At 35.1% G+C, this 25,877-nt stretch overlaps 1 protein-coding gene across 1 annotated transcript in view; it reads left to right on the top strand.

The window, feature by feature from the left end:
• Positions 1–25,877, top strand: part of LOC149781636 (ER membrane protein complex subunit 1-like) — a 93,910-nt gene that overhangs the window by 27,543 nt on the left and 40,490 nt on the right. The window contains exons 9-17 of the mRNA XM_089935700.1: positions 2,023–2,181; positions 2,867–2,950; positions 5,172–5,270; positions 9,923–10,019; positions 11,839–11,955; positions 13,653–13,708; positions 22,892–23,050; positions 23,412–23,576; positions 24,317–24,487. Of these exons, the coding sequence (XP_089791826.1) occupies positions 2,023–2,181; positions 2,867–2,950; positions 5,172–5,270; positions 9,923–10,019; positions 11,839–11,955; positions 13,653–13,708; positions 22,892–23,050; positions 23,412–23,576; positions 24,317–24,487 (1,107 nt within the window). The remainder of the gene's footprint in view (positions 1–2,022; positions 2,182–2,866; positions 2,951–5,171; positions 5,271–9,922; positions 10,020–11,838; positions 11,956–13,652; positions 13,709–22,891; positions 23,051–23,411; positions 23,577–24,316; positions 24,488–25,877) is intronic.

Here is a 25,877-nt window from a genome sequence, read left to right on the forward strand (position 1 = left end):
TAATATAATTGAAATTTTGTACAACATTAAAAATGAGTTTGTTTTTGCTATCACATAACTATTTGGACTGCCGATGCCGTATTTGAGATTTGTGAAGTAATGTGACTATTAATGCAAATGGCGAGTACCGGGTCTCGTTTCGTCTAGTCTGTCAGCGGATTAAAGACATAACAATTATAATACTTGCCATTTTTGAGAAGAAAATAAAAATCCTATTAGTTTCATGCAGGTATAAGTCGATATAATTTGGTTAAAATTTGCTAGGCCCACTGGTAAGCTATCTTAGGGTGGTGGCAGATTCCAAAATTTTATATGTAATTGCTCTGAACCCACACTCCATCCCAAATGTGAAAAATGGGGTTGGAATACTCGGTGGAAACCCAGATTAGAAAAATTTGGAATCTCTGAGCAAAACTATTACACAGTGACATGAAGCTTTGAAGCATTGGTTTCATATCTTAAATGGAATGCAGGAGAAATGGGAAGTTGTCGTCCCTTTTATTATATATTAAGAAACGATAAGAGCCCATGTATCAATACAGGTTTGGGGACTGGTTTATTGAACTACAAGAAGACAAGTTGATTTTACAGAAATTTCAGTCCTTGTTTATTCAACAATATATAATTTTGAAGGTCTTCTGTCAAAATTTAAATCTACCCTTTTGTAAATGACTTTAAATGATGGAATCTTTAACCAAATTGTCTTAAGGAGTTTAGGTTGGTTGAAAAATCTTGTTTGAGTTATATTGGCACACATTTTTCAGATTATAAAGTTCTCTACTTGACCGAGGTCACAATTAGCATTTTCTATATATAAAAATGTGTCTACAGTCTCTAATGTACTAATGTACAGACAGCCTGAATTGTAATGATCTGCCTACAGTCTCTAATGTACTAATGTACAGACATCCTGAATTGTAAAGATGTGCCTACAGTCTCTAATGTACAGACATCCTAAATTGTAATGATGTGCCTAGTCTCTAATGTACTAATGTACAGACAGCCTGAATTGTAATGATCTGCTGACAGTCTCTAATGTACAGACAGCCTGAATTGTAATGATCTGCCTACAGTCTCAAATGTACTAATGTACAGACAGCCTGAATTGTAATGATCTGCCTACAGTCTCTAATGTACAGACATCCTAAATTGTAATGATGTGCCTACAGTCTCTAATGTACTAATGTACAGACAGCCTGAATTGTAATGATCTGCTGACAGTCTCTAATGTACAGACATCCTGAATTGTAATGATGTGCCAACAGTCTTTTGATGAATCACAATACTACAATCCAAGAAGTCCTTGTTTGAATTCGTTATTATTCCAAGTTAATGTCTCTATCCAAGAATATTATTTGAGATGAGCAATTTTGCATTTCTGGTGAATAAATAATTTGAATAAATAAATTCCAGCACAGATGAAATGCTGAACACATCAAAGAGACTAATAATGAATAATTTCTAGATAAACAAGATTATTGGGTCAGGATAATGTGGTTGGGTGGGACATGTCTGCAGCATTATGCCCCATTGCTAGACCTCACTTTAAACTGCCTTACTGCAGACATCACTGTGTTGTGACTCAAAAATTGTTAAAGCTACGTTAAAAATCTAAATCACACACTCATAAATAAGATTATAAAATTCTCTACTTGACCGAGGTCACAATTAGCATTTTCTATATAAAAAATTTATTACTTAATGGAAACTTCCATTCAAGATGTTTTTGTTACTAAAATTGTAATAAAGAACATGGTAAACTCAGTGTCCTTGACTCTGAGAAAAATACAATTTTACATAATCCATAGCATATAATGTATAAAAGAAAACCTAGCAAACAATGCAGATTAAATATTCATGACGGTACATTGTCATTTATTCAGTTGGGTTTCCATCATATTTTTCTGTTGCGTCCATCACTAATAAATGAGCGACAGTGAGTGCAAAGTTTTCTTAAGCTTGTTTAATCAACTTTTAATGAAAACACGAAACATATAATGAATCTAAATGCTATGCTGACAGGATCAGGGTGTGACCAGGGACTCTATTGTGACCACCGACTGGAGGAGTCCATTGGCAAGCCTGGGGACTGACAGCGTTGTGGTCAGACTGGATGCAGATCATCTGGCTGTCCTGCAGCCAACTGCCCATGGGCTATTGCTCAAGAAAGAGCTCCCTAAGGTATAACTGGCATGATGTGCCATCTTTGATCAGAACTTTTTAATGCAGAATTTTAAACTAGTCTTAAAATGGAATGAATACCTGTCTTACTTTCCATACTTGTGTTTGTTTTATGTAACAATCATACACTGTCTCTTGTTTACAAATGTTTGCCAGATAATGAAGACAGAGTTTGATCCTTATAGGGCAGGGCTTAAGGGTTCAGATTTTTTTCAGAGTTCCTCAACAAACATTTGCACATATTAAACAGTGTATTAATATTATTATTCTATCAAATCAAACACTAGGAATTTAATTACATGCCCTGTACAGTCAAACCTATCCTTGTAGTCACCTTAACTCGGTGATCACCTGTTCACAACAGCCACTCTAATTTCCTCCCAGCAAATTGTGTACCTTAATGTATTGTATGTAACAGTAACCTGCCTCAGGAGTCAGCAGTAATGTATTTCTTAACCAAACGGTGGTTTCTTCCTCTCCTAAGCAGTCATTTTCATCTACAGAAACTGCTTAGTCATTTGCTTCATGAGGAAGGCATTTTAGATAAAAGAATAGAGCAAACAGTTTTTTATATTCCAGGTACTCGTTGTACTCTATTCACATTGATAGTGTAACTCAAGGGCTCAGAAATAACGTAGGATAATTTCTACACAATTTATGTAGTGGATAATTTTGTCCATTTCAGTTTTCTGCAGGCCTGATAATAAGACTTGATGATAAAGATACACATCGAGATGTTCTCTTAGCAGTCCAGAAAATCAGCCAGGAAGTAAGCTTTATTTTTTCACCATCTAAATAACCTTTTATTATTCCCATGCTTTAACAGGAGTAATATTGTGATATGCTCCATCTGTTTGTCTGTCATTACCACATTTGCGAAATGGAGAAATGATTTTTCATATTTATGTGAAAGGACCGACAATGAGGCTAGAGAAACTGCTTTATAGATGAACTTGTAGTCTTTATACAGTATGCAGGGAAATCTGTATTTTGTGTAGGAATAAGACCTATTTCATGCTAGGGGATCATTCTGGCAAAACAGTTATCATCAAGTCTGTCATTTTACTTAAATATAAAAAAACAAAAATGAAGTTCCCTTTGTCTTGCCTTAACTTTTTACCATTCTCCCACCCCATTTTGATTCAGTCCCATGCATTAATAATCCTCTAGCCTCTTGATTCAGTACCAAGCATTATTAATGCCCTGACCCTTTTTGATTCAGTACAATGCATTATTAATCCCACCATCCCTTTTATACCAGTGCCATGTCTTAATATTCCCCCACCCATTTTGATTCAGTACCAGCACCATGTATCATTAATCCCCTCACCCCTTTTGATTCATTGCTATGCATTAATAATCCTCCACCCTCATTGATTCAGTACCATGTAGTAATTCCCAGGTCACATTTGATTCAGTACCATGCATTAATAATCTCCCATCCCTTTTGATTTGGTACCATGCATTAATAATCTCCCATCTCTTTTGATTCAGTCTCATTTTTCAATAATCCTCCCACTACTTTTGATTCATTACTATTGCAATAATAATCCCTCCACCCATTTTGATTTAAATACCATGCATTAATAATCAAAATAGGACTGGTTTTACTTTCACTTGTTCAAATCAAGGTTTGACTAAATTAACAGTTAACATTGAAATTTAATGCTGTTTTGAGTTAACAGTTAACATTGAAATTTAATGCTGTTGTGAGTTAACAGTTAACATTGAAATTTAATGCTGTTGTGAGTTAACGGTTAACATTGAAATGTAGTGCTGTTGTGAGTTAACAGTTAACATTGAAATTTAATGCTGTTGTGAGTTAACAGTTAACATTGGAATTTAATGCTGTTGTATCACAGCCTTCATTTTAAATGATGGGTAATGGTTACCTACATTTTTGTTAACTTTGTGATTGATTAGGTGATTAGGCACAATTTACACTTAGATAAATGCCCATGCATGTTCATTTAATCCTAATAATTGCAATTTTTCTTCACTCTGCCATCAAATCAGCAAATTCTATCAATAATACATTTGACTTTAGATTACATATTAGGCAGTTAGAAGGCCTTGTTGTAATTATGATGATGTCAGTAGAATCAAAACTTGATAGAAAAGTACTGGAAACCAATTGAGAACCAACTTTTGTCTCCAGGATTTGCTGATGTGTAAAATATTCCAGACAAGTATCAGATGTCCATTTACAACTAGTCATAATAATTGGAATTATTTATTACTGGTAGATTTTAAAGAATCTCATAGTTTTTAGTCAGTACATGGTGAGCTTTGGTGCCCCCCCCCCCCCCACTCCAATGGGTGAAAGTTGGACTTCATAAAAATGCAATTCCATTCAAGATTTTCAGTTGCAGGTATTTAAATACCTTGTACTATGGGATTTAGTTGAGTGATAATAATATAATCACCAAAATTTACATGCCATTTGGTTGAGTGATAATAACATAATTACCCAAATTTACATGCCATTTGGTTGAGTGATAATAACATAATTACCCAAATTTACATGCCATTTGGTTGAGTGATGATAACATAATTACCCAAATGTACATGCCATTTGGTTAAGTGATATTAACATAATTAACCAAATTTGCATGCCATTCGGTTGAGTGATAACTATCCAAATGTACATTCCATTTGGTTGAGTGATAATAACATAATTACCCAAATTTACATGCCATTTGGTTTATGTAATTGTAAGATGCACACTCACTTATTATATATTATGTTATTGTTGTTTAAGGGGTAGTCAATTTGCTATATGGAAAACTTAGCAAATTACTTGGATTAATAGAAGCCTTCAATCCTCTATTAATGATTGGCAATTTTAAAATAGGTTACTGAATTTCTATTTTAAAATCATCAGTAAGAATCTACTGGAAAAAAAGTCTGTTATAAAATGAAAGATTAACCTTTCAGACAAAATGAACTCTTGCATTTGTATTCCATTCATGTAGCATTTTCACATTTAGGAACTGATGCTTAAAGGATTTGAGTTGGACACAGGAAAGGAAATTCCTGACCTTAACCAGAACATTAATTTTCCTTGTTCGCATGGATTGCCTGTTGAGGTATGTGCTTGTCTTCCTTCTCTCTCTCTCTCTCTCTTATCTTGCAACATATCTTGAAACAAAGAAGCCAAATCCACCAAATGAGGCCAGATCAAAAGTTAAAGCTGCTGTGCAACAAGCTCACTTGAAAAAAAAGTCCCAGTACTAAAACACTGTCAACAACTATGACAATCTTGCTTACAACACAATTCACCCAAAACAGATCTTCCAGTCACAGCAGCAGTGGGGGTCCAGAATGGCCGAGTGGTCTAAAGCGCTCTCCGTTAAGGATCACTGCCATCTCACCTCTGTCTGCATGGGTTCGAGTCTAGGATTCGGCTAATGTGGGTATGTGAGAAAGCTTGCCAGTAACTTCCCGTGGGTCGCTGGTTTTTCCCAGGTTCTTCCTCCACCACTAGTTCTGGCCGCCATGCATAGCCTATCGTGTGCTGAAAAATGGCGTTAAACCCCACAACAACAACATATCTTGCCATTAGGCCATGTATAAATTATACAGTGAAGGAAATATGCGATTAGAGTGAAAACATTTGAGTATTTTCTAAGTCTACATTATAGTGGTAAGTCATATAATCAAATAGATATGACAGAATATACATAATTTACACAATTTGTAACGTGATTATCCATAGTTTGAAGGCAAAATAGATGAACTTTGCAGTTTTTCTGATTAACTGTCAGATATATTGCAGAATGAATTGTAAAATATTCAAAGATGGTAATTTGTAATAGTACTTTAGAAGAAACTTTAATCTTAATCCTGAGTAGTTTTGAAGTTAAGTTAATTCATCTTCAGTTTCCCTGCTATCACATAAATAATATAGTCTGTGTACCCTATCAACATTTTTTTGTCAGCCTGTAAAAATATGAATATGAAAAATTTAACAAGAGTGTATAATTGTTTTGTTTTCAACCACTTGTATTTCTCACATTCTAATGAAACTTTTATAATTCCTATAATTCTTTAAAGGGTTGATTCATTTACTTCTTAATTCCCTTCTTGCAGGTTGCAACCTATTAACCACTGTCTAATTGTACAAAAAATAAATCCACATCACATATCATGTGATATCCACACAAAACCAAAACCATATTTACAAGGTAGCTGTCTAATGTAAGTTATTCTCTGGCTATCATACAGTAACTTTCACGTCACGGTGCATTTCCTGGGACATCTATAGCTAAGCAGTTTTACACCAATATTTTATACATGTGATATACTAGTCAAGGTACATATTATAACGTTTACATTCATCAAGAGTTCCTGTGTCTGAAGATTGTCTTCCAAGAGACAAATATAATTATGAGGACTGTTGATGGGTTTCTCAATATATTTTCTGTTCTCATATTTCCAAATCTCAGAAGAATAGAGGAGACTAGGCTTAACGCGAACATCAAATAATTTGAACATAGTGTCTCATTATGGAAATTATTATTAATTTCTTGACTGGAAAAAAATCTTAATAAGTATGCATAACAAGTATTTTAATTACTTTTGAACAATTCAGTCTGCTGGAAAACATTCTCCAAAATTTATAGTAAGTTAAAAAAATTATGTTTTCATTATACACCACTCCCTCAATAACTCGCACACATCGGGGTCCAGAAACATCGACCGCACTATAAGTGAGGCGCGAGTTATCGAGGGACCTATAAAATAAGCCCAAAACCAATAAAGTGATCAACGACATAAAGGAAAAATAAAGGGGTGGGGGTAGGCAGATTATAGTGTTGAATGCTCACTTTATAATCGTGCTGAGATTAACTGTGAATAAATATCTCTTCATAATGGTGTACTTGTTTATTATTTCCTCATACAGCAACATTAATTTCAGGATAAATTACAGTATATTGAGGCGATCATTGAAAACATTATTCCACGTGGTTTCCGTTCACTTAACATGTGTACCACTTCACACAATGTGTACTACATCACTAATTTTTATGTTAAATTGGATACATTCTAGTTTTATTGTTTGATCCAAATTAGACGGTTTTTTTATATACAAAAGATTGACTCTTTTCAAGAAACAGTGTCAATCTAACGATAGATATGTAGATAGATTTGATTGCGATAGAAGTAAAATGGAAAACAAAAAAACAAGGGTTAATCAGTACTAACATGAATTTAATGGGTCTACAAATTTAAAACAACGTAAATTAGAACAAGTTAATACTTGCCGTTTGTGCCACACTTGACAAATATCAATTCACTTTTTGAAAAAATCAGTTAATTTTTTTTGTGTTACTCCTTGGTTTCTCTGCTGCAGAGCAAAATCCCTCAGATTTCTAAACTGCGTGAGCTTTACGTAGTCAACATTTTGGGTCTCCAGCCACCTTATGGCAATATCAAAAGATTTGAATGCTTCCTGTGCTGAGGGGGGAGGGGGTGCAACATCTGCGTCTGCATCACTTTCAACACTTGCGGTACTCCAGTTAGAATCGTCTTCTGCTGCAAATCTGTTTGTTATAGAATTAATTATTGTTTCATCTGACATGTATTCGGCTGTGGGGCAATCAATGTCAGCATAAATCCACTCCTCCATATCATCTCAGGACCATGAGTCTGTACGAATTTCTCCCAAACAGCCTCTGCATTAATGACATCAGTTTCACTGAAACCTTCAAAGTTACTATCATCGTCATTGTCTCTGTTACTGTTTTGCTTTACGTCAAAGGCAGCTCCAAGACCCTTAATCCAGCACCCCAGGTCTCTTGTAATCGATTTTTTAATGCAACAAACACTTCCCCAAGTTGTTGATCAAAACAAAGCTGGCATGTAATTAGGTTCTCACAGAAGTACTCATGGGTTTCGATGTGACGGTCGATTGACTCTTTTCATGTTTTCAATGAACAGAATATGTTGCGATTATAATGTTTACACTGAAACAGAATTAAAGGATTAGAACGTGACTGTCACACAGGAAGACGTTTAATTGGTGTTTATTTCATTCTCTGTTGCCACCTGTTAGCATTTACCAGAAGTTTTCACTGATCGTTATTTCACCAGACTGTTTATTTTCAGTATACTGACAACTATTTATCATAAAAACTTACGTAATATATGATATCTTTAAACAGAGGTCTCGCTAGGATTTTAAAACTGGGTCTTTCTGCCTCTGAATTCAATCACTAAATATCAGTACATTTTCTCACCCGGCCACCAGTCAAAGCCTTTGAACTAGCCGCCTAGCTATTGCATCATGTTCTTTTTTTTTATGTACTCTTATAAGATGGCAACATGTATGTACATCAAGGAGTCTTTCAGTCACCGAATTCTGACATTGTAAATATCAGCACAGCTAACTGATCAACACATTTTCCCACAAAGCAGGTGGCTGAAACAGGACTGGCAAAACTTTGAATTTTCCCGCGCACCTATTACATGCGTACAGAAGGCTCCTGCCTCAGTGATTTTCTGCATCCCAGATAAAAAATTGGCGTCCAAATACACGTAATTAAGCGTTTTCGAGATCTCTGAAATTAATTCTTATTTAGAACTTGCAAATTTCAAAATATGGATTCTATTTTTATGGGCATTAATCACCATTTTTGAAGATAAAACGAGCAATGTATCAAGGTTTAATTTACCAGTTCTTATTGTAATTTTTTCATGTTCAGCATATTTTAAAGATATTTTAAATACATTTTCTCTGGAAAAAATCGGGAGCCAAGATGAACACTCTTTATAAGCAGGATCGTGAGTTATCCGGGCACGAGTTATCGAAGGAGCGGTGTAATAAGTCAATTTTTCAATCATCATAGGTCTATAGCCGTTTCTGAAAACAATATTATGTCTTATCCATGTCTACAGAGGGCCCTGAGTGTTCTAAAGCGATACCTGTTGAATTTTTTTCTAAATAAAAATGTTTCTCATACTTAACCATATGTAATGCACACCCTATTTACATCAGTGTACAGACATGCTTAAGCAGTGTACATATATTTCATGGGGCCCCAAGTGGCCGAGTGGTCTAAAGCACTCTGTGTTACGGATCACTGCCAACTCACCTCTGTCTGCGTGGGTTCGAGTCTCGGATTCGGCCAATGTGAGTATGTGAGAAAGCTTGCCAGTAGCATCTCGTGGGTTGGTGGTTCTTTCTGGGGTTTTCCCGGGTTCTTCCTCCACCATTAATACTGGCCGCCATGTATAGCCTATCTTGTGCTGAAAAATGGCGTTAAACCCTACAACAACAACAACAACAACATATATTTCTGACCACTTGGCCACTTGGGGCCTTTAGAAATATATGTACACTGCTTAAGCATGTCTGTACACTGATGTAAATAGGGTGTGCATTACATATGGTTAAGTACGAGAAACATTTTTATTTAGAAAAAAATTCAACAGGTATCACTGTAGCAGGAGGTTTATTATTTTTTTATATTTTACATTTTGGCTATTGTGCAAAGCTACACTTAAGATTCTGCAAGTGAATGTTTAAGACAATTTCTAACAGAAGTGGAAGTCTGTTATGCTTTATAGAAATATGTAGCTTTAGTTTTTAATATGAGAGTCTAGCACCAGAAATGGGAAGTTCTGTAAATAGCAACATTCAAAACAAAAAATTAATGTATTCATTTTTTTTATTCACAAAATTAATGGAAGATGGGTAGACACTAAATATTGTCCCCTTTTGTGTTTATATTTTCAGTTGACTGGAATATTGGCAAGGAAGAAAGATGGTCAGTTGGTGTACAAGGTGATCATTTTATCCCAAGACTACAGTGTACAACTGATACACAAGTCAGGTATTATGTTACTAATTCAGCATCACATATAATCACAATTACTTTGTTGTCTCATACACAGTAGTAATCAGACACAGTGATGACTTGGTTAGTGTCATGGTCATGATGATTGCTTTTAATATTTTATTTCAGGTTTTTCTCTCGGCCTAACGTTTTGGGAATAGTTTCACCATCGGAAACTAATGCAATTTGCAAAGTAATGGTGGGTTATGGTACACAGATCTGCACAGAAGCTTGTAGAGAACAGAAGTCTAAATTGATGAAAAGCAACACTTTAAGCCATCACCCAAGATGATGCTTGAGCTGCAAATGTGGAAACATGCAAGAAACGAAGATGTGGCTGCTAGCATTGTGGGGAATTCCTGACCCTCCATTTGTTGCATATCTCCAGCTGGGACTAGGAGTTGTCTGGAAAGCGTTGTTTGGTTCTATGGTAGCCTGGTGGGCATAAATACTGTTGAATGTCTGAGCATGGCTTTTGGCTTGAAGTCTAGATGCATGGGATATAGTCCTGACTGAGAATCTGTACTTCCAATCTTCCATGCTGTAAGCCACCACTCCTACTGTCAAGCGGCCTGTCCAGCCACCTGGCTGTCTATATTTTGACTAGAGACCAGATGTCTTTTGCATTGGTGAGACCTACTGCACACTGAATGATCCTTCCATTGTATTCAATCTTACAGGGATATGTGAAACTTATCTATCCATTGCACTGTTTATCCAACCATCCTGCCTGTCCAGTTTGATTTCAGTATAGGCAAGACAAGACAAGTCACTTGCCTGGCTGTAAGTCCTGTGGGCAGGCTCGTTTATGTCATATCCATTGGTAGATACTGTGCCACACACAGTGGGTCTAACAGCCACAACCCAGATAGCTACCTGCCCAAGCTGATGATATCACAAACTTGTCATGAGTTTATGTTTATAGTTATTCTGGATTTATGCAGATTTTTTCTTGATAAGAAAATGTCATTTATTTCCTATTACCATGATTTTGACTTCATATGTCATATGATTGTCAGTTTTGCTGCCTTCTTGTTAGGGGAACAGTTTATCCTTCACATGGAGACAGTAGCCAAAATCTCCCTTGAAGGGTAACGATGGTAAAAGTTGGATGTTCATGTATTTGCTCCACCTACCATCTTTCCTTATACATTTAATCTGATAAAGGAATGTATTTGATGGAGAAAGTAAATTGTTTGGTAACTTATGTTTAGAAGAATACTTACTGTTTACATTACTATTAAAACCTCGCACAAGGGACCTGGCATGCTGAGTGGTCTATGGTGCTTTCCTTTACAGGTCACTAACATCTCTCTGTCTATATGTGTTTGAGTCTCAGCTCAGGTGATGTAGGTATGTACCCAGAGACATCAAATTAAATCCTCCAACAGCTCAATGGCAATAAAGGCATCCTTGTTGATGTATTGTGGTATATAAACAGGAAAAACAATTTTTTTGTCTTTAATGGTGAGCTTGATTCCAAAAGTAGCAGAGTTTATGTCCTTGTTGAATGTGGGTGGGTAAGTATTCTTGGCAAAAAATGATTTACTACAATAATGTGTATTTATTTACTTTCATGGGTACCAATTTGTCATTGTTTTACAAAATAAAACACTTTCATCAGTACTTATATTCATGAATTGGGGAAGGACCTTTATATTTGTTCATTTATCAAGGACTGCAGTTTATTGGGGTTTTAAATTTGTAATTTGTAACAGAGTTTAAGTCCATAATAAATGGAACTCTGCAAAACTGAAATTTGCATTATTATTGCTAATATTTATGATTTAAATTCATCCTTTTGTGTAATGTGCAGGTAATGTGGCATGGAAAAGGGAAGAAGCCCTGGCATACACGTTGACTGTGGAAATGGTAGATCTTCCTGTGTCTGAAAACCAGGCCAAGTTTGAAGATGAATTTGGCTCACAAGAAGGTAAACAGAAAGTTTATTGCTTGTTTTAATTTTTAAACTTGAATAAATTATATTGGTGGTATATTGAACAGGAACTTAAAATGACTGTTAACTTGCATGGTTTATCGTTACATAGTAGCACATAGCCAGACAATACTACAATAGCATAAGGGCTTATATTATTTCATTGCTTTTCTATACATTCATACCGAATACCTCTTACAGTGTGATAGCACAAAAACTATTACACTAAGAGCCATTACTTTTTTTACAAATTTTATCATGATGTCATCAGTAGATGACTGGATTAGATTTACAAGCCATTACGGCTATTTTAAAATTTGTATACTTTTGTTTATAACTTGTTGGACGTTTGCCGAACACCATATTAGCATGATTCAGCAAAACCACTCAAGTAAGACAAATGACATTTGGTTGTAATATTTATATTATATGTTGATAACTTGATTAGATTTTCAGGCTATTGTTGCAACTTTTCGTATCTTTGAACTTTTGTTTTACTTAGAATTTTTTGTTGGGGAGGTAAAAATACTTTGTTAGCTTGAGTAAGCTCAGACCTTATGATATAAGGGCCCCGAGTGGTCTAAAGCGCACTCTGTTACGGATCACTGCCATCTCACCTCTGTCTGCACCGGTTCGAGTCTCGGATTCAGCCAATGTGGGTATGTGAGAAAGCTTGGCAGTAGCTTCTCGTGGGTCAGTGGTTCTTTCCGGGGTTTTACTGGGTTCTTCCTCCACCATTAATTCTGGCTGCCATGTATAGCCTATCGTGTGCTGAAAAATGGCATTAAACCCCACAATAACAACAAGACCAATGAGGTGTCATTGAAATTTGATAGGTTTATTTGTATGTATAGATGATCTGATAAGATTTAATACTGTTTTGGTAATGTTTACTTTTTTTCAGAATTTAAAAAAGAAATGTACTCTTGTTAGCATTGAAGCTATTTGAATTTAACAATTACACATTTAGTTCACAGAGAATGTGCATTATTCCATAATGAATCAAAGCATGTTAATTATTTTCCCTAAGAATCACCATTCATTTTAAAGCTAGAGTCAAAATCAGTTCATGATAGAAAGATTAGGTCATCTTTATTTATGTCAAACTAAGAATGAATATTTGGAACAATATGGCGTAGCCTTTGAATCCTTTGTTTGTGTCCGACTTACTGGCAGGAAAAAGCCTGAAATAACCCACTTGCCTGATTTTCATTTAATTGCACAAAAACCAGGGGACATTTTCTGCTTTAAATTTCTTGCAAGGAATAGAATAAAATGTGACATGCCCAGAAACAATTTTGCAATTCTGCAACTGCAGGACAGTCGATTTTTCAGCTGTAATTTTAGTTGTTTTATATTAATAGATTTGAAAAAAGAATAAAGCTATTTTTATATCTGGCATGGTGATTATTATGTTTCTCATGGTGGCCCATGTCTGGTTTGTTCCTCAAAGAAACAGTTTGCTTGAGTTGCTTCCCGTTCAGTGTGCAAATGTAATATTGTATAGGCATACAGTCATCACTCATGTACAATACTCAGGTGCACAAAGGCAGAAATTAAAGGTCGGCATTTTTGTTGTCTTTGCACTCTGGGGCATGTTATGAGATTAATTTCAAACTATAAAAAAATCAACAATCATACATATTGCCCTTGAACAGTATAATCCCTATCATATTTATGTCTATTTTTTGCAGATAATATCCTCACCATGTTTATAAAAAGACTTAAGACACAGATTTCACAGCTAAGAGTAAGTCAGATAGCTTAATTTTACAGTTTATTGATCATATACAGAAAACTGATCAAGATGTATAGATTTTTGTGTTGGTAAGTAGTTTGTTATCCAGTTGTCAATAAAAGAAATGATCGTGATGTGTGAATTTTGTCGTGATAAGTAGTTTGTTATCCAGATGTTAATAAGGGCTGTTCCAGTAAAACATATATCCTCCCCTTGGACGGCACTTCAAAAATACTTCTGTAGGAGGTTGTGTTTCAAACTATTTGGATTCTGACAGTGGAAGGTTGGTTTGGAAAATCACTTCTGTTGTGGGTTGTTAACAAAATGAGAAATCGCTGGTGGGGTTGTCAGAAGAAAAAAAGAATATATATTTAAAATCGCATCTAACCCCCTCCTAGCGATCTAACTTGAATAAAACATTGGGTCAGAAAATGATGCCAATACTCGCAAGTACACGTAATTGGTATGAATTCGCATACTTTTAAAGCAGTGATATGTGTTCAGCAAATTATGTCAATGTCGCGGATAAAAAAAAATGTGCTTTGCACAGTGTGCCATTTTTTATTAAATTTTAACTTTAAAAATGCATTTTGCGACGTAATTTGCACTGCCGCAGCTGTCTCACAGTGCTTGATGCGACATCCAGATCTCTGGATACTTCATTTCAACATGAATGGCTGTTAAACTAAATTTGATTGGTTCATTGGGCCCAGGAACAAGTATTTTTTGTTAGTTTTAGCCTTACTTTCATCATGGAAGTTTTACATATGCATGTTTCTAATAAGGGCCGCACAGGAAACCAAAATGGCTGAATCACAACATGGTTTGTCCTCAGACGACTTTTTCAGTCGGCAAATACTGGCTGGTGATAGCTATGATGACAATGAATTTCATGTATATCAGTCTATTGGACATTGGGAAAATGTCACTGGAAATACCAATGTATGATTTTGAGCCTAAAATTAATGTAGTGCGAGTCCGATGTACGTGTTGGGTGGACAATATGCCGGTTATATTTATTCAAGATACCCATGTCTGAACAAGCAGACTATGGGAATGTTGGACTTAAAACCGTAATACAGCATTATGGAAGAGAAAAATCTGGCATAAGAGGCAGCAAAGCACTGATTCAAGGAAGTGACTCTTTGGCAGAGTTCAAGAGTTCATGTTAGTAAAAACTGACAGAGGTCTCGGAAATGCTTATAATCATGCATATTTGGATGCCAATTTTGTTTGATTAGGTGGGCGGTAAAATTCAAAGACTTGCTAGTCCTGCTACAGTCACCTACAGAGTAGGAAAATGTGTTGATCAGTTAGCTGTGCTGATATTTACAATGACAGAATTTAGTGGCTGAATGCCCCCCTCCCCAGTCGTCACCATTATAAGAGTACATCAAAAGAACATGCTGCAATAGCTGAGCGGCAAGATCAAAGGCTTTGACGGGCAGCTGGATGGGAAAATCTAATGACATTTACAGTGCTTGAATTCAGAAGCAGAAAGACCCTGAGATGTACATGTGATCATTTATAACAGTACATCAAATAAACAACTTTAGTTTTCATTATTTTTTTCATTTCCGAGTGGAACGGAATAAGCAGTGCACGTGACCTCGGAATCATGACATGTTGAGACTTGAACTTCAAAGAGTATTTTGAGGTTTGACTGCAAACTGACGAAGATTGTAATGAGATTCAGGAGAGTGCTAAAGTTGCTAGAACTGATAGTTTGGAAGGGAGAGTAGCCAAGTGTAGGAAAGTGTGTGATGCCTAGCTTAGTGCTTTTAATAAGACCTTCCTTGGATCAACAAATTTCAGACTCACTCTGATGGACAAATGAGTGCTATGTCAGTGTTATAAATAATGTAAAAATTAAACTCTATGGCAACCAGAAGTTCTTACCATTTGCATAGTTTTCTGGGAGGGGACTGCAACTTCTGCTGGTGGGACTCATATTTTTACCAAATTGGGAGCCATGGACTCTTAGTTTTAAAATCCTAATGAGACTTTTGGTTCAAAACTTTTATTTTTGGAACAGAGATATCCAAGAGAGAATACCCATGTGGCCATACCTATGACATGTTGACAATTGCACAACCATAAAGAAAAGTAAAAAAGTAACTTTTTCAAGCTAGTTACGCATATGTGTTTCAGACAGCAGGCAGTGAAAGGAATTCATAGCACAGAATATTATTCGTATAAAGAGGAGGAGGATCATATTAAATTCAGAAACAATTAACAGATTAATGCTCATTGGGAACATCAGAGAATCCCAATAAGTGTGTATAGATCTCTAGTTGGCAGAACCACTATGGTAACAAAAGAATAAAGAGACAAACTTTTATATCATGCAGCTGTATGACCAAATGAAGTACATGTTCTCATTAAACATAAGAGACTGACTGATCTGTGTAAACTCAAAGCAAGATGGATAAAATTTGTCCTGTTTGTGTTCATTTCTTCCTTTGTATATTTTGATCGTGGTGGTATTTTCTGCAGACTTTTTGGAACTTGATTCCAAGCCATCATTTGGTATATGTACTACAAATTGGATAACTAAGAAAAATCTGTTATCTAGTACACTACAATTTCAAGCAGTGTCATTAACTAATGATGAAATTGATGAAGAAATACTTGATGTCATTCTGATATATGGATTCTTTACTACACTACTAATCTGTTCATCCTGCTTCTTTTTTTTTTGCCCTCTCCTTTAGTCCTACTGGTACCAGTGCTTTTAATAAAATTGTAACTTCTATTTTCTTGCGGTCTAAATATTTGTAATGATGTGTTATTGTCAATAGATAAAATGTGCTTAATATTGTAAAATCTAAAACTATTAAATAGCAAGGGACTAAAGTAATATGTGGACAGAAATTATTGCCATATTAACAGTTTTGTTGGAAACAACAGAATAGTTGTACAAGATGTATTTTTGCAAAGTTGTTGAACTAGCGCTCATATTGTCACCACATATTCTACTTAAAGAATAATATCATTATTTCTGTATATTCCTATCATTATTTTCCCAGTGGTAGTAATTTTCTGATGTTCATTTCTTGTGCAATTTTTACAAATCAAGAATTCTCACAGTATCATTAAAAAAAACAATGTAATCTGCACCAAATTGAGTTGTTTGAGAAGAAATTAATTTTTTAACCCAAAAATGACTGAAGCTATGAGTTCTTGCATTAAAGTCTCACATTAAATAACATTTGAAGTAGCCACAATAGTAGTTTAGGATGCAGCTGTACTAATTTCACCTTTGGTATATCCAAATCTTGAATGTGATGGAGGAACGTAGCTCCAAAATAAACACATCAATTTTAGAACTTGTTCATTGACTATGAGTCCAACTGAATTGTTAGAAAATGTTTAATTCTTTTGACAAAATCATAATTAGCTGTCAAATATGGAGTAAGCCTATGGCCTTTCTGCCATCCCAACCAAGACCCCACCACAACCATGTGACCATGCCCAATGACGTCACAGTAATAATCGCTATTCAACTAGAGATGACATCTCTTCGAGAACTTTGATTTCAGTAGAGCCTTAACAGAGTGGAACAGTAAGAAAGAGTGACAGATATTTAACTGGTGTTAGGGAGATATTTAACAATGGCTATTCCTCCTGCCACCATGTCCTCATTGGAGATCACACATACACAGAGTAAATCTTGAAATCCTGGCAGCATCCTTGCAGGGAGATAACTTGACTATTCAATTTTATTGGTCTCTGGTTATCCCATGGTATTTCTGTTACTTAAACGTTATCTTACAGTATGTCCAGTCAGCATGGTCAAAAAAGGCATACAACCATTGAGAGTTGTTAAAAGACTCACATTACTACAGATGTGTAAGAACGAGAACCATACTGTAAATCAGTGAAGATAAAATAGAGTATATATGGGTTTGACTGTCCCTGATTGGTTGATAATAAAAGTAAGATTTTAGTAAAAGCAATATTTTGAGAGCTTGTCCTACTTGTAACTGAAAAAAGTGGATGACTCATTACTGAAATCAGCAGCTGACTCTTTGGTGCAGTATTGAAAGCACACATTTCAGATTTTTATAGATCCAGAAAATGGTGCGGCTTCTTATGGTTATCTTTTCACAAACAGTACTGAATGAATTACACAGCCTCCATTTTGGAGAGTGGAAAATTCGACCCGGCCACGTTAAATAGCTGATTATGAGTAGAGTTTTAACAGGGACCACATGATCTGACGTAATGGTCATTCACATCAATGATTGTAGTATCGAAATGGGGCTTTTCCCTGAACATGGTGCTATGATAAATCTATTTACTGTTTGTCTGGAACACACTTATTTTACTGTATATTGTGATCCAAAGATACTGGTAGCTCTTTCATTTATTCATAGGGTACATGTTTGGGTGTACTGTAAAACCAGCCATTTCAAGATTCAGTGAACAATGATACACTTGCAAGAGAATAGAACACCCTTACCAGTCAGAAGCCTGTCCACATAATAAGTCCAGTGTTCCATTGCTATAATGCTGTTCATTGGAGACATCAATTTCTTATTACATTATAAATGAGCTTGTCATGTGCTTAGTTTAGTACAAAATATACTTGTTCCAAAAATGGCATCCATCACTATACACGTGTAATATAAATGGCATCCATCACTATACATGTGTAGTATTAATGGCATCCATCACTATACATGTGTAATATAAATGGCACCCATTACTATACATGTGTAGTATGAATGGCATCCATCACTATACATGTGTAATATAAATGGCATCCATTACTATACATGTGTAGTATGAATGGCATCCATTACTATACATGTGTAGTATGAATGGCATCCATCACTATACATGTGTAATATAAATGGCATCCATTACTGTACATGTGTAGTATGAATGGCATCCATTACTATACATGTGTAGTATGAATGGCATCCATCACTATACATGTGTAATATAAATGGCATCCATTACTATACATGTGTAGTATAAATGGCATCCATCACTATACATGTGTAATATAAATGGCATCCATTACTATACATGTGTAGTATGAATGGCATCCATCACTATACATGTGTAATATAAATGGCATCCATTACTATACATGTGTAGTATGAATGGCATCCATTACTATACATGTGTAGTATGAATGGCATCCATCACTATACATGTGTAGTATGAATGGCATCCATCACTATACATGTGTAATATGAATGGCATCCATCACTATACATGTGTAATATGAATGGCATCCATCACTATACACGTGTAATATGAACAGCCATGTTCTGCTGAAATGCTTCAATATCAGATTGCACTGTACTGATGAAATTGTTAATGTATAGCCGCATACAAGACTTTAAAATCAGATTACATTGTACTGATGAAACTGTTATTTGTATAGCCACATACAAGACTTAGAACAGTAAACTCTCATTACAGTGATACTTTATATGAACATTAATTATAATTACAATACTTTTTAGGACAGTCAACTCTCATTTCAATATTTTTAGGACAGTCAACTCTCATTACAATATTTTTAGGACAGTCAACTCTCATTACAACATTTTTTAGGACAGTCAGCTCTGATTCTACAATGAAATTATTTACAACAGTCAACTCACATTAAAAATGACATTCATGAGTCGTTTCTCATTACAGTGATATTTAACAGTAATTGCTCATTATAGTGATATTTTTTATGACATTCAACTCCCATGACAATGATATTCTATATGACACTCCACTCTCTTTACAGTTATATTCTTTTGACAGTCCACTCTCACTACAGTGATATTCTTTGACATTCAACTCCCATTACAGTGATATTCTTTGACATTCAACTCCCATTACAGTGATATTCTTTGACAGTCAACTTTCGTTATAGTGATATTCTTTATGACATTCAACTCCCATTACAGTGATATTCTTTGACATTCAACTCCCATTACAGTGATATTCTTTGACATTCAACTCCCATTACAGTGATATTCTTTGACAGTCAACTTTCGTTATAGTGATATTCTTTATGACATTCAACTCCCATTACAGTGATATTCTTTGACATTCAACTCCCATTACAGTGATATTCTTTGACATTCAACTCCCATTACAGTGATATTCTTTGACAGTCAACTTTCGTTATAGTGATATTCTTTATGACATTCAACTCCCATTACAGTGATATTCTTTATGACAGTTAACTCTTATTATGGTCATATTCTTTGACAGTCAACTCCCATTTCAGTGATATTTTTTACAAGAATCAACTCCCATTACAGTGAAATTCTTTATGACAGCCAGCTCTCATTACAGTGATATTCTTTATGACAGTCAACTCTTTAATTAGTCATATTCTTTGACAGTCAACTCCCATAAGTAGAAGATTACCGATTTCCAGTAAAGTAGATATGATATAAGAATATCACTATAATGAACATTTTTCAGGACAGTCAGCTCTGTTTCTACAATGAAATTATTTACAACAGTCATTTACCGATTTCCAGTAAAGCAGAGAGGAGTAGAAGATTACCGATTTCCAGTTGTTGTTGTTGTAGGGTTTAACGCCATTTTTCAGCACACGATAGGCTATACATGGCGGCCAGTAATAATGGTGGAGGAAGAACGCAGGGAATGCCATGGAAAGAACCACCAACCCACGAAATGCTGCTGGCAAGGTTTCTCACATACCCACATTAGCCGAATCAGAGACTCAAACCCATGCAGACAATGGTGAGATGGCAGTGATCCATAACAGAGAACGCTTTAGACCACTCGGGGCCCCCTTATTTCCAGTAAAGCAGAGATGAGTAGAAGATTACTGATTTCCAGTAAAGTAGATATGCTGCTTTAAATTTTCTTGTGAGGAGGTAATTACAGACACCTACCTTCATTAGGGAGAAACAAGTTTGGAAAGTGGGGGAGGAGATTACAGACACCTACCTAGAAACAAGTTTGGAAAGTGGGGATGCAATTACAGACACCTACCTCCATAAGAGAGAAACAAGTTTGTTAATTGGGAGGAGATTACAGACACCTACCTCCATAAGAGAGAAACAAATGTGGAAAGTGGGAAGGAGATTATAGACACCTACCTTCATAAGGCAGAAACAAGTTTGAAAAGTGGGGATTAATTACAGACTCTTACCTCCTTGAGAAAGAAACAAGTTAGAAAGGTGGGGAGGAGATTACAGACAAATACCTCATTGATGGAGAAAAAATTAAGACTGAATGAGATTAAAAACACCTTCCTTCTTGAGAGAGAACAAGTTAAGCTGGGGAGGAGATTACAGACATCTAACTCTGTAAGGAAGAAACAAGTTAGGAAGGTGGGGAGTAGATTACAAACACCTACCTCTGTGAGTAAGAAACAAGTTAGGAAGGTGGGGAGTAGATAATGCTGCAGACTGATTGACAAAAGGTGCAGAACAAGGATATAGTGATTTTGTTCACCTTTCACACCAAAATGCTAAAAATACCAGCCTTCTTTGCATAATAATTTTATGGATTGCTTAAATTGTACCTTTACCTTTTATGTTATATAACTTTTACTGAATTTCAAAATCTGTGCCTTTATTGTTTATATCTCTTACTAGATTTTAAAATGTGCCTTTTATCTAATATACATTTTGTCAAATTTTAAAATCTGTGCCTTTTTCTTGTACTCACTTATAAATCAACTTGACTTTATGTTGAAACCCCACCCCACGCACATATTTTTTAATGCTACAGAAAGCCAATTTCTCTTTCACTCTCTTATAAGTCTGACCTATTTTGCAAGTCAGATAAATCTGATGGGGTGACTTGTCATCAGTGAGTCAGAGTTGCACTTGGGAAAACAAACAAGCCGAACTAGGTAGGTAGGTAGGTAGATAGGTTAGTTTACCAATCTACCTACCTAGTTTGGCTTGTTTGTTTTGAACTAACAACAAAACCAGGGAAAAATACATTTGTATTATTGAGTAGAATATGTCAGAAATAAATTGACTATTTACAATTGTTATAATTAAATGCATGTAACAGCCTCAGGTAATTGGAAATTTAACTCAACCACCAGAAATGTTGAGTAGGTTAAGTGAATTTTCAGGTGCCAAGTGTAAATTTATATTTCTGGCTTCTTCTGATGATTTGTACATGCTGGTTTTACATTGATAAGGCAAATAAAATAATTCCTCTAAATTAAATACAAATTTTTACAATGACATATTGGTTGCTATAACAAAATGATTGGTAAACAAACCTGCATCATTGTAATGAGATTTGATTGTACATTAATTTGAATGTTACAGAGCACATCAATTTGTCTTTTTTTCACGTGACATTCACATTTATCCCAGTGATAATGACTACACATTTTTTAAAATCTTTTGTGACAAGCATTAGATTGGTTAAAATCACATCATTTGATATAGATGAAGATGTTTGTTCATAACACCAGAAAGGAACTACTTTCGTATTCATGTGCCTTTTTCATGGGCTTTGACAATGGTTGTTTTGTTACTATTGCTTATATTTCTGCATTATTTTTTAAACTATATGTAATTATAAGAATTTAATTTTTTACAGATTTTATGAAGTCATAAGCCTTAAAATAAAAACAATAGGACACAGCATGTAGTGTACAACTTTTTGCTTACAACGTCATTTCATGCAGCGTGTAATCGATTTTCAAACTCCGTGACCTCGTGTATCTTGTAAAGTTTTGAAGTTCAGATCTTAAATATCAAATATCATCTTGTATTGTAAACCTTAGGAGCATTACATTCTCTTTTAAAGTCCATATGGTTAAGTTATTAGCTTTAATTCATTTTTATAATATATGCATTTTTTTAAAACAAAGTTCATGATTATATAATGGACCAATAATTTGTATGCATTAAATTCATTAGTTTAGTCTAAAGATCAAGGTCACTGAGACAGAAAAAAGACACATTTGTTTTGCCAAATAACTTAGGTTATGTGGCTTTTATCAGGCTGATTTGCTTGTAAGTCATGGAAGACACCTATTAATTTAGGATTCAAAAGTTCAGCCCTCTGACCAATGAAAAAGGAGTTTTATATTAAAAAACACATGATGCTCCATCATGGCCTTATGTCTTGTTTAAGGTACTTATGTTTTACCATGCACAAACTAATACATCTCCCAGAAAGTAGTTTTCTTTTCCTTAATTTATTTCTTCACTCAATCCATTTTAGACCTTCTTTGAACGAAAGATACAGCAACTGCAAGGCCACCGCCATCACCCTTTAACTTTGAAAAAGATTGATGAAAATGAAGACGAGGAGGAGGAGGAATTATTACGAGATGAATTTAACCTCCACAAGATGATTGTAATAGCAACAGCTGCTGGGAAGGTAATTCATACATTTAAATGTAATTCTTTACCGTGTGTTTCAGTGTGTGTTTTCATTCACTAGAACAGTTTTATGTCAGGCACTCTAAAATCACATCCTGAGATAGGTTGAACAAAACTCAGATATCTTTGGTTCTTGCGGCTTCAGATGTTGTGCAGGAGAAAGTATAATTTAATGTACAGTCTACATTTTTAAGTTAGGAAATTTTTGCAACTTTGACAGATTTACTGTCAGGACAATTTACTTTATTTTTGCTTTGAAAGGTGGCATTTCCAGGCCATCCTAAGCAGACATGTAACTCTAAAGATTATTATGATTTAATACAGCTTTCATGTTATGCCTTTTATGTATTTTTTCTTAGGTTTTTGGAATGTCAAGCAGGACAGGTCATATTCTGTGGCAACATTACCTACCAGATTTATCTCCCTTCGTGAGCCTAGGCAAAGATAAACTGTTGCTGTATATTCAGCGTGGAACCTCACACTTCCCTCATCCTCCCCAGGGTGTTGTTATTGGCAAAAACAAAGTATTTATCTGTTTGTCTTTCAGTCTGTATTTATGTGTGTGTCTGTATGTGTGTGAAACCATCGGTCTATATATCTCTTATCAATCTACTGTGTGTGTGTCTTTGAAAGCATCTGTTCATATATCTATCTCTTTATTATCAATCTGTGTATCTGTCTGCAGTCTGTTTATATGTCTATCTATCCATTAAATGACATAAATTGATTGCACTTGATTCTCATCATAATGAACTTTGCTTTTACAACTCCTCTGGCATAATAAATACTTCTTCAGAGAAAACAAAAGTGTGTACTTGGGTTAAAAAAATAAAAATTAAATGTCACGTTTAAATGGATATTTGTATAAAATGGCAAAATTATAACAGAATTGATATTTGAAAAAAGGAGAAGACTTCAGATTAAAATAATTGAACTGATCCCAAAAGATGCTCTTCAACAGAGCTGTATTGCATATCTCTGTTCAGTCCATTCAGACAGTTTTGGATAAGCAAAAAATTTTAATACATACGTAACTTGAAATTAATAGACCCAAAACTTAAATTATATTGCATACAACAGAAGTATTGATTTCTTTGAGCAGCCTAAAAATGCAAAGCTGTCACATTGCAATAAATCATTACCATCTCCTGTTAAGTCAGTCCTCACACACACATCATGTAACAAGAAGTCTGTCATTTATTATCTTTATTAGGGCTTTACTTGTTGCATATTAGAATAAAATTTATTGATCAATTTACTTCAGATCTCTGGACGTGGTCATTTGTTTGCCTTTAACCCAATCACTGGCCTGCTGGTGAAGGACATGCCTTCTGGGGGAGTAGTTCTAAATTACATTGTGAGGCAGGCTTTCCTCCTGGGTGAGATGGATGAACAGTTTTTGAAGGGAGTTGTGTTTCTGGATAGTCAAGATCAGGTAGAGTTGGAGCAAACACTAAGGGCTGTTCTATTAAAACATACATGTTACCTGGGGAAGGCACTTCTATAAAACTGTATGCCAGAGTAATCCGATTACATGGAGAGTTCATATGAAAATGATACAGAATTCTAAATTGCATCTACAAGTGAGAATTCCACATTCAAAGTGCTTTCCCTGGATCCCAGGTGTACATTACCAGAATTATCTTCAATTATTTTTATTCGATGATGAGGTATTTAATGCACAGACATTCTCTGTGTACATATTTGCAATAACATAATTTTGCAGACATTGGATAGAAATTGTTTTCGTATTGTTATGCCAAATTTAGTGACCGTGGTGTGTAGAGAGCATGGCCAGACAAACATTTGCTACTGCAAGTTGATAACTTGTGTGCTCTTCTTTGTGGATAGCCACTCTTCAGCTTTGAAAAAAGTTTTAGCCTCGTCATGGGCCAAAAATAGGACTGTTAAATCCTATTTTATTAGCTATGAATCTATTGTACAGGTTTCATCAGCAATGAGGAATACCTTGATTTTTAAAGTTTATCAATTTAAGCACATTCTTGAAATTAGAAGACAGCTTTTTTGAAAGATATTTTCATCATACTTTTTGGAAAGTCACAAAAAATATCAGGAACTTCATCTCACAATACATCATTAACATTGAGTATGAAAGTGACTGTAAGTATAGAATGGGAAAAAGTCACAAAATTATTTCATTAGTATTTTTCCACTTTACAGAAACACTATTAAAAAGAATTGCAATTTAGAACAAAACTGTAAATATCAGTTTAAGTCACACACACACCCCACCTTTGATGGTCATGTTATAGGAAATAACTCTCCACGGCTAGTCACTGTATCTCAGTGTTGTTCTAACAAGTGTGTAATTGATTGTAACTTTGGTATTTAAAATATGGCAAGGTGACAACAGGATATAAGCAGACAGCATTTTGCTTGAAAGAAATTTATGCTCTGAATATCACATTAACGATAAGGCGATGCTCCACTTTTAATGGAATCTAACATTCAAAGAAAAAAGGGGAAAAAATTGTCTTTCCTGTTTATATTGCATATGAGGTAAACACATATGAGTAGTATGCTATCTCTAAGTCATGATCACTAATTATGTGATAGATTTGGCTTTGCTTGCTAGTTTTTGACTGACTGAAAATGTGGGTAGCATTGATGCATAAGAATCCACTGCCTTAGTTACTAAGTGATCAATAGGTCTGCATATCAGATGATAGCTAGTGCCACGAGAGCTTTTGCAACTCTGGGATTACACATTGCTGCAGCGATTTGATTCTCCTCGGCTGTCTCTTCCTGTTCCCTTTGCCCTGCTAGCTCAGTGACTTCCAATTTCCAGGTATCTACATCAAAAA

This window comes from Sinohyriopsis cumingii, chromosome 15 (assembly GCF_028554795.1).
Source record: "Sinohyriopsis cumingii isolate HCF-2022 chromosome 15, ASM2855479v2, whole genome shotgun sequence".
Lineage (NCBI taxonomy): Eukaryota > Metazoa > Mollusca > Bivalvia > Unionida > Unionidae > Sinohyriopsis > Sinohyriopsis cumingii.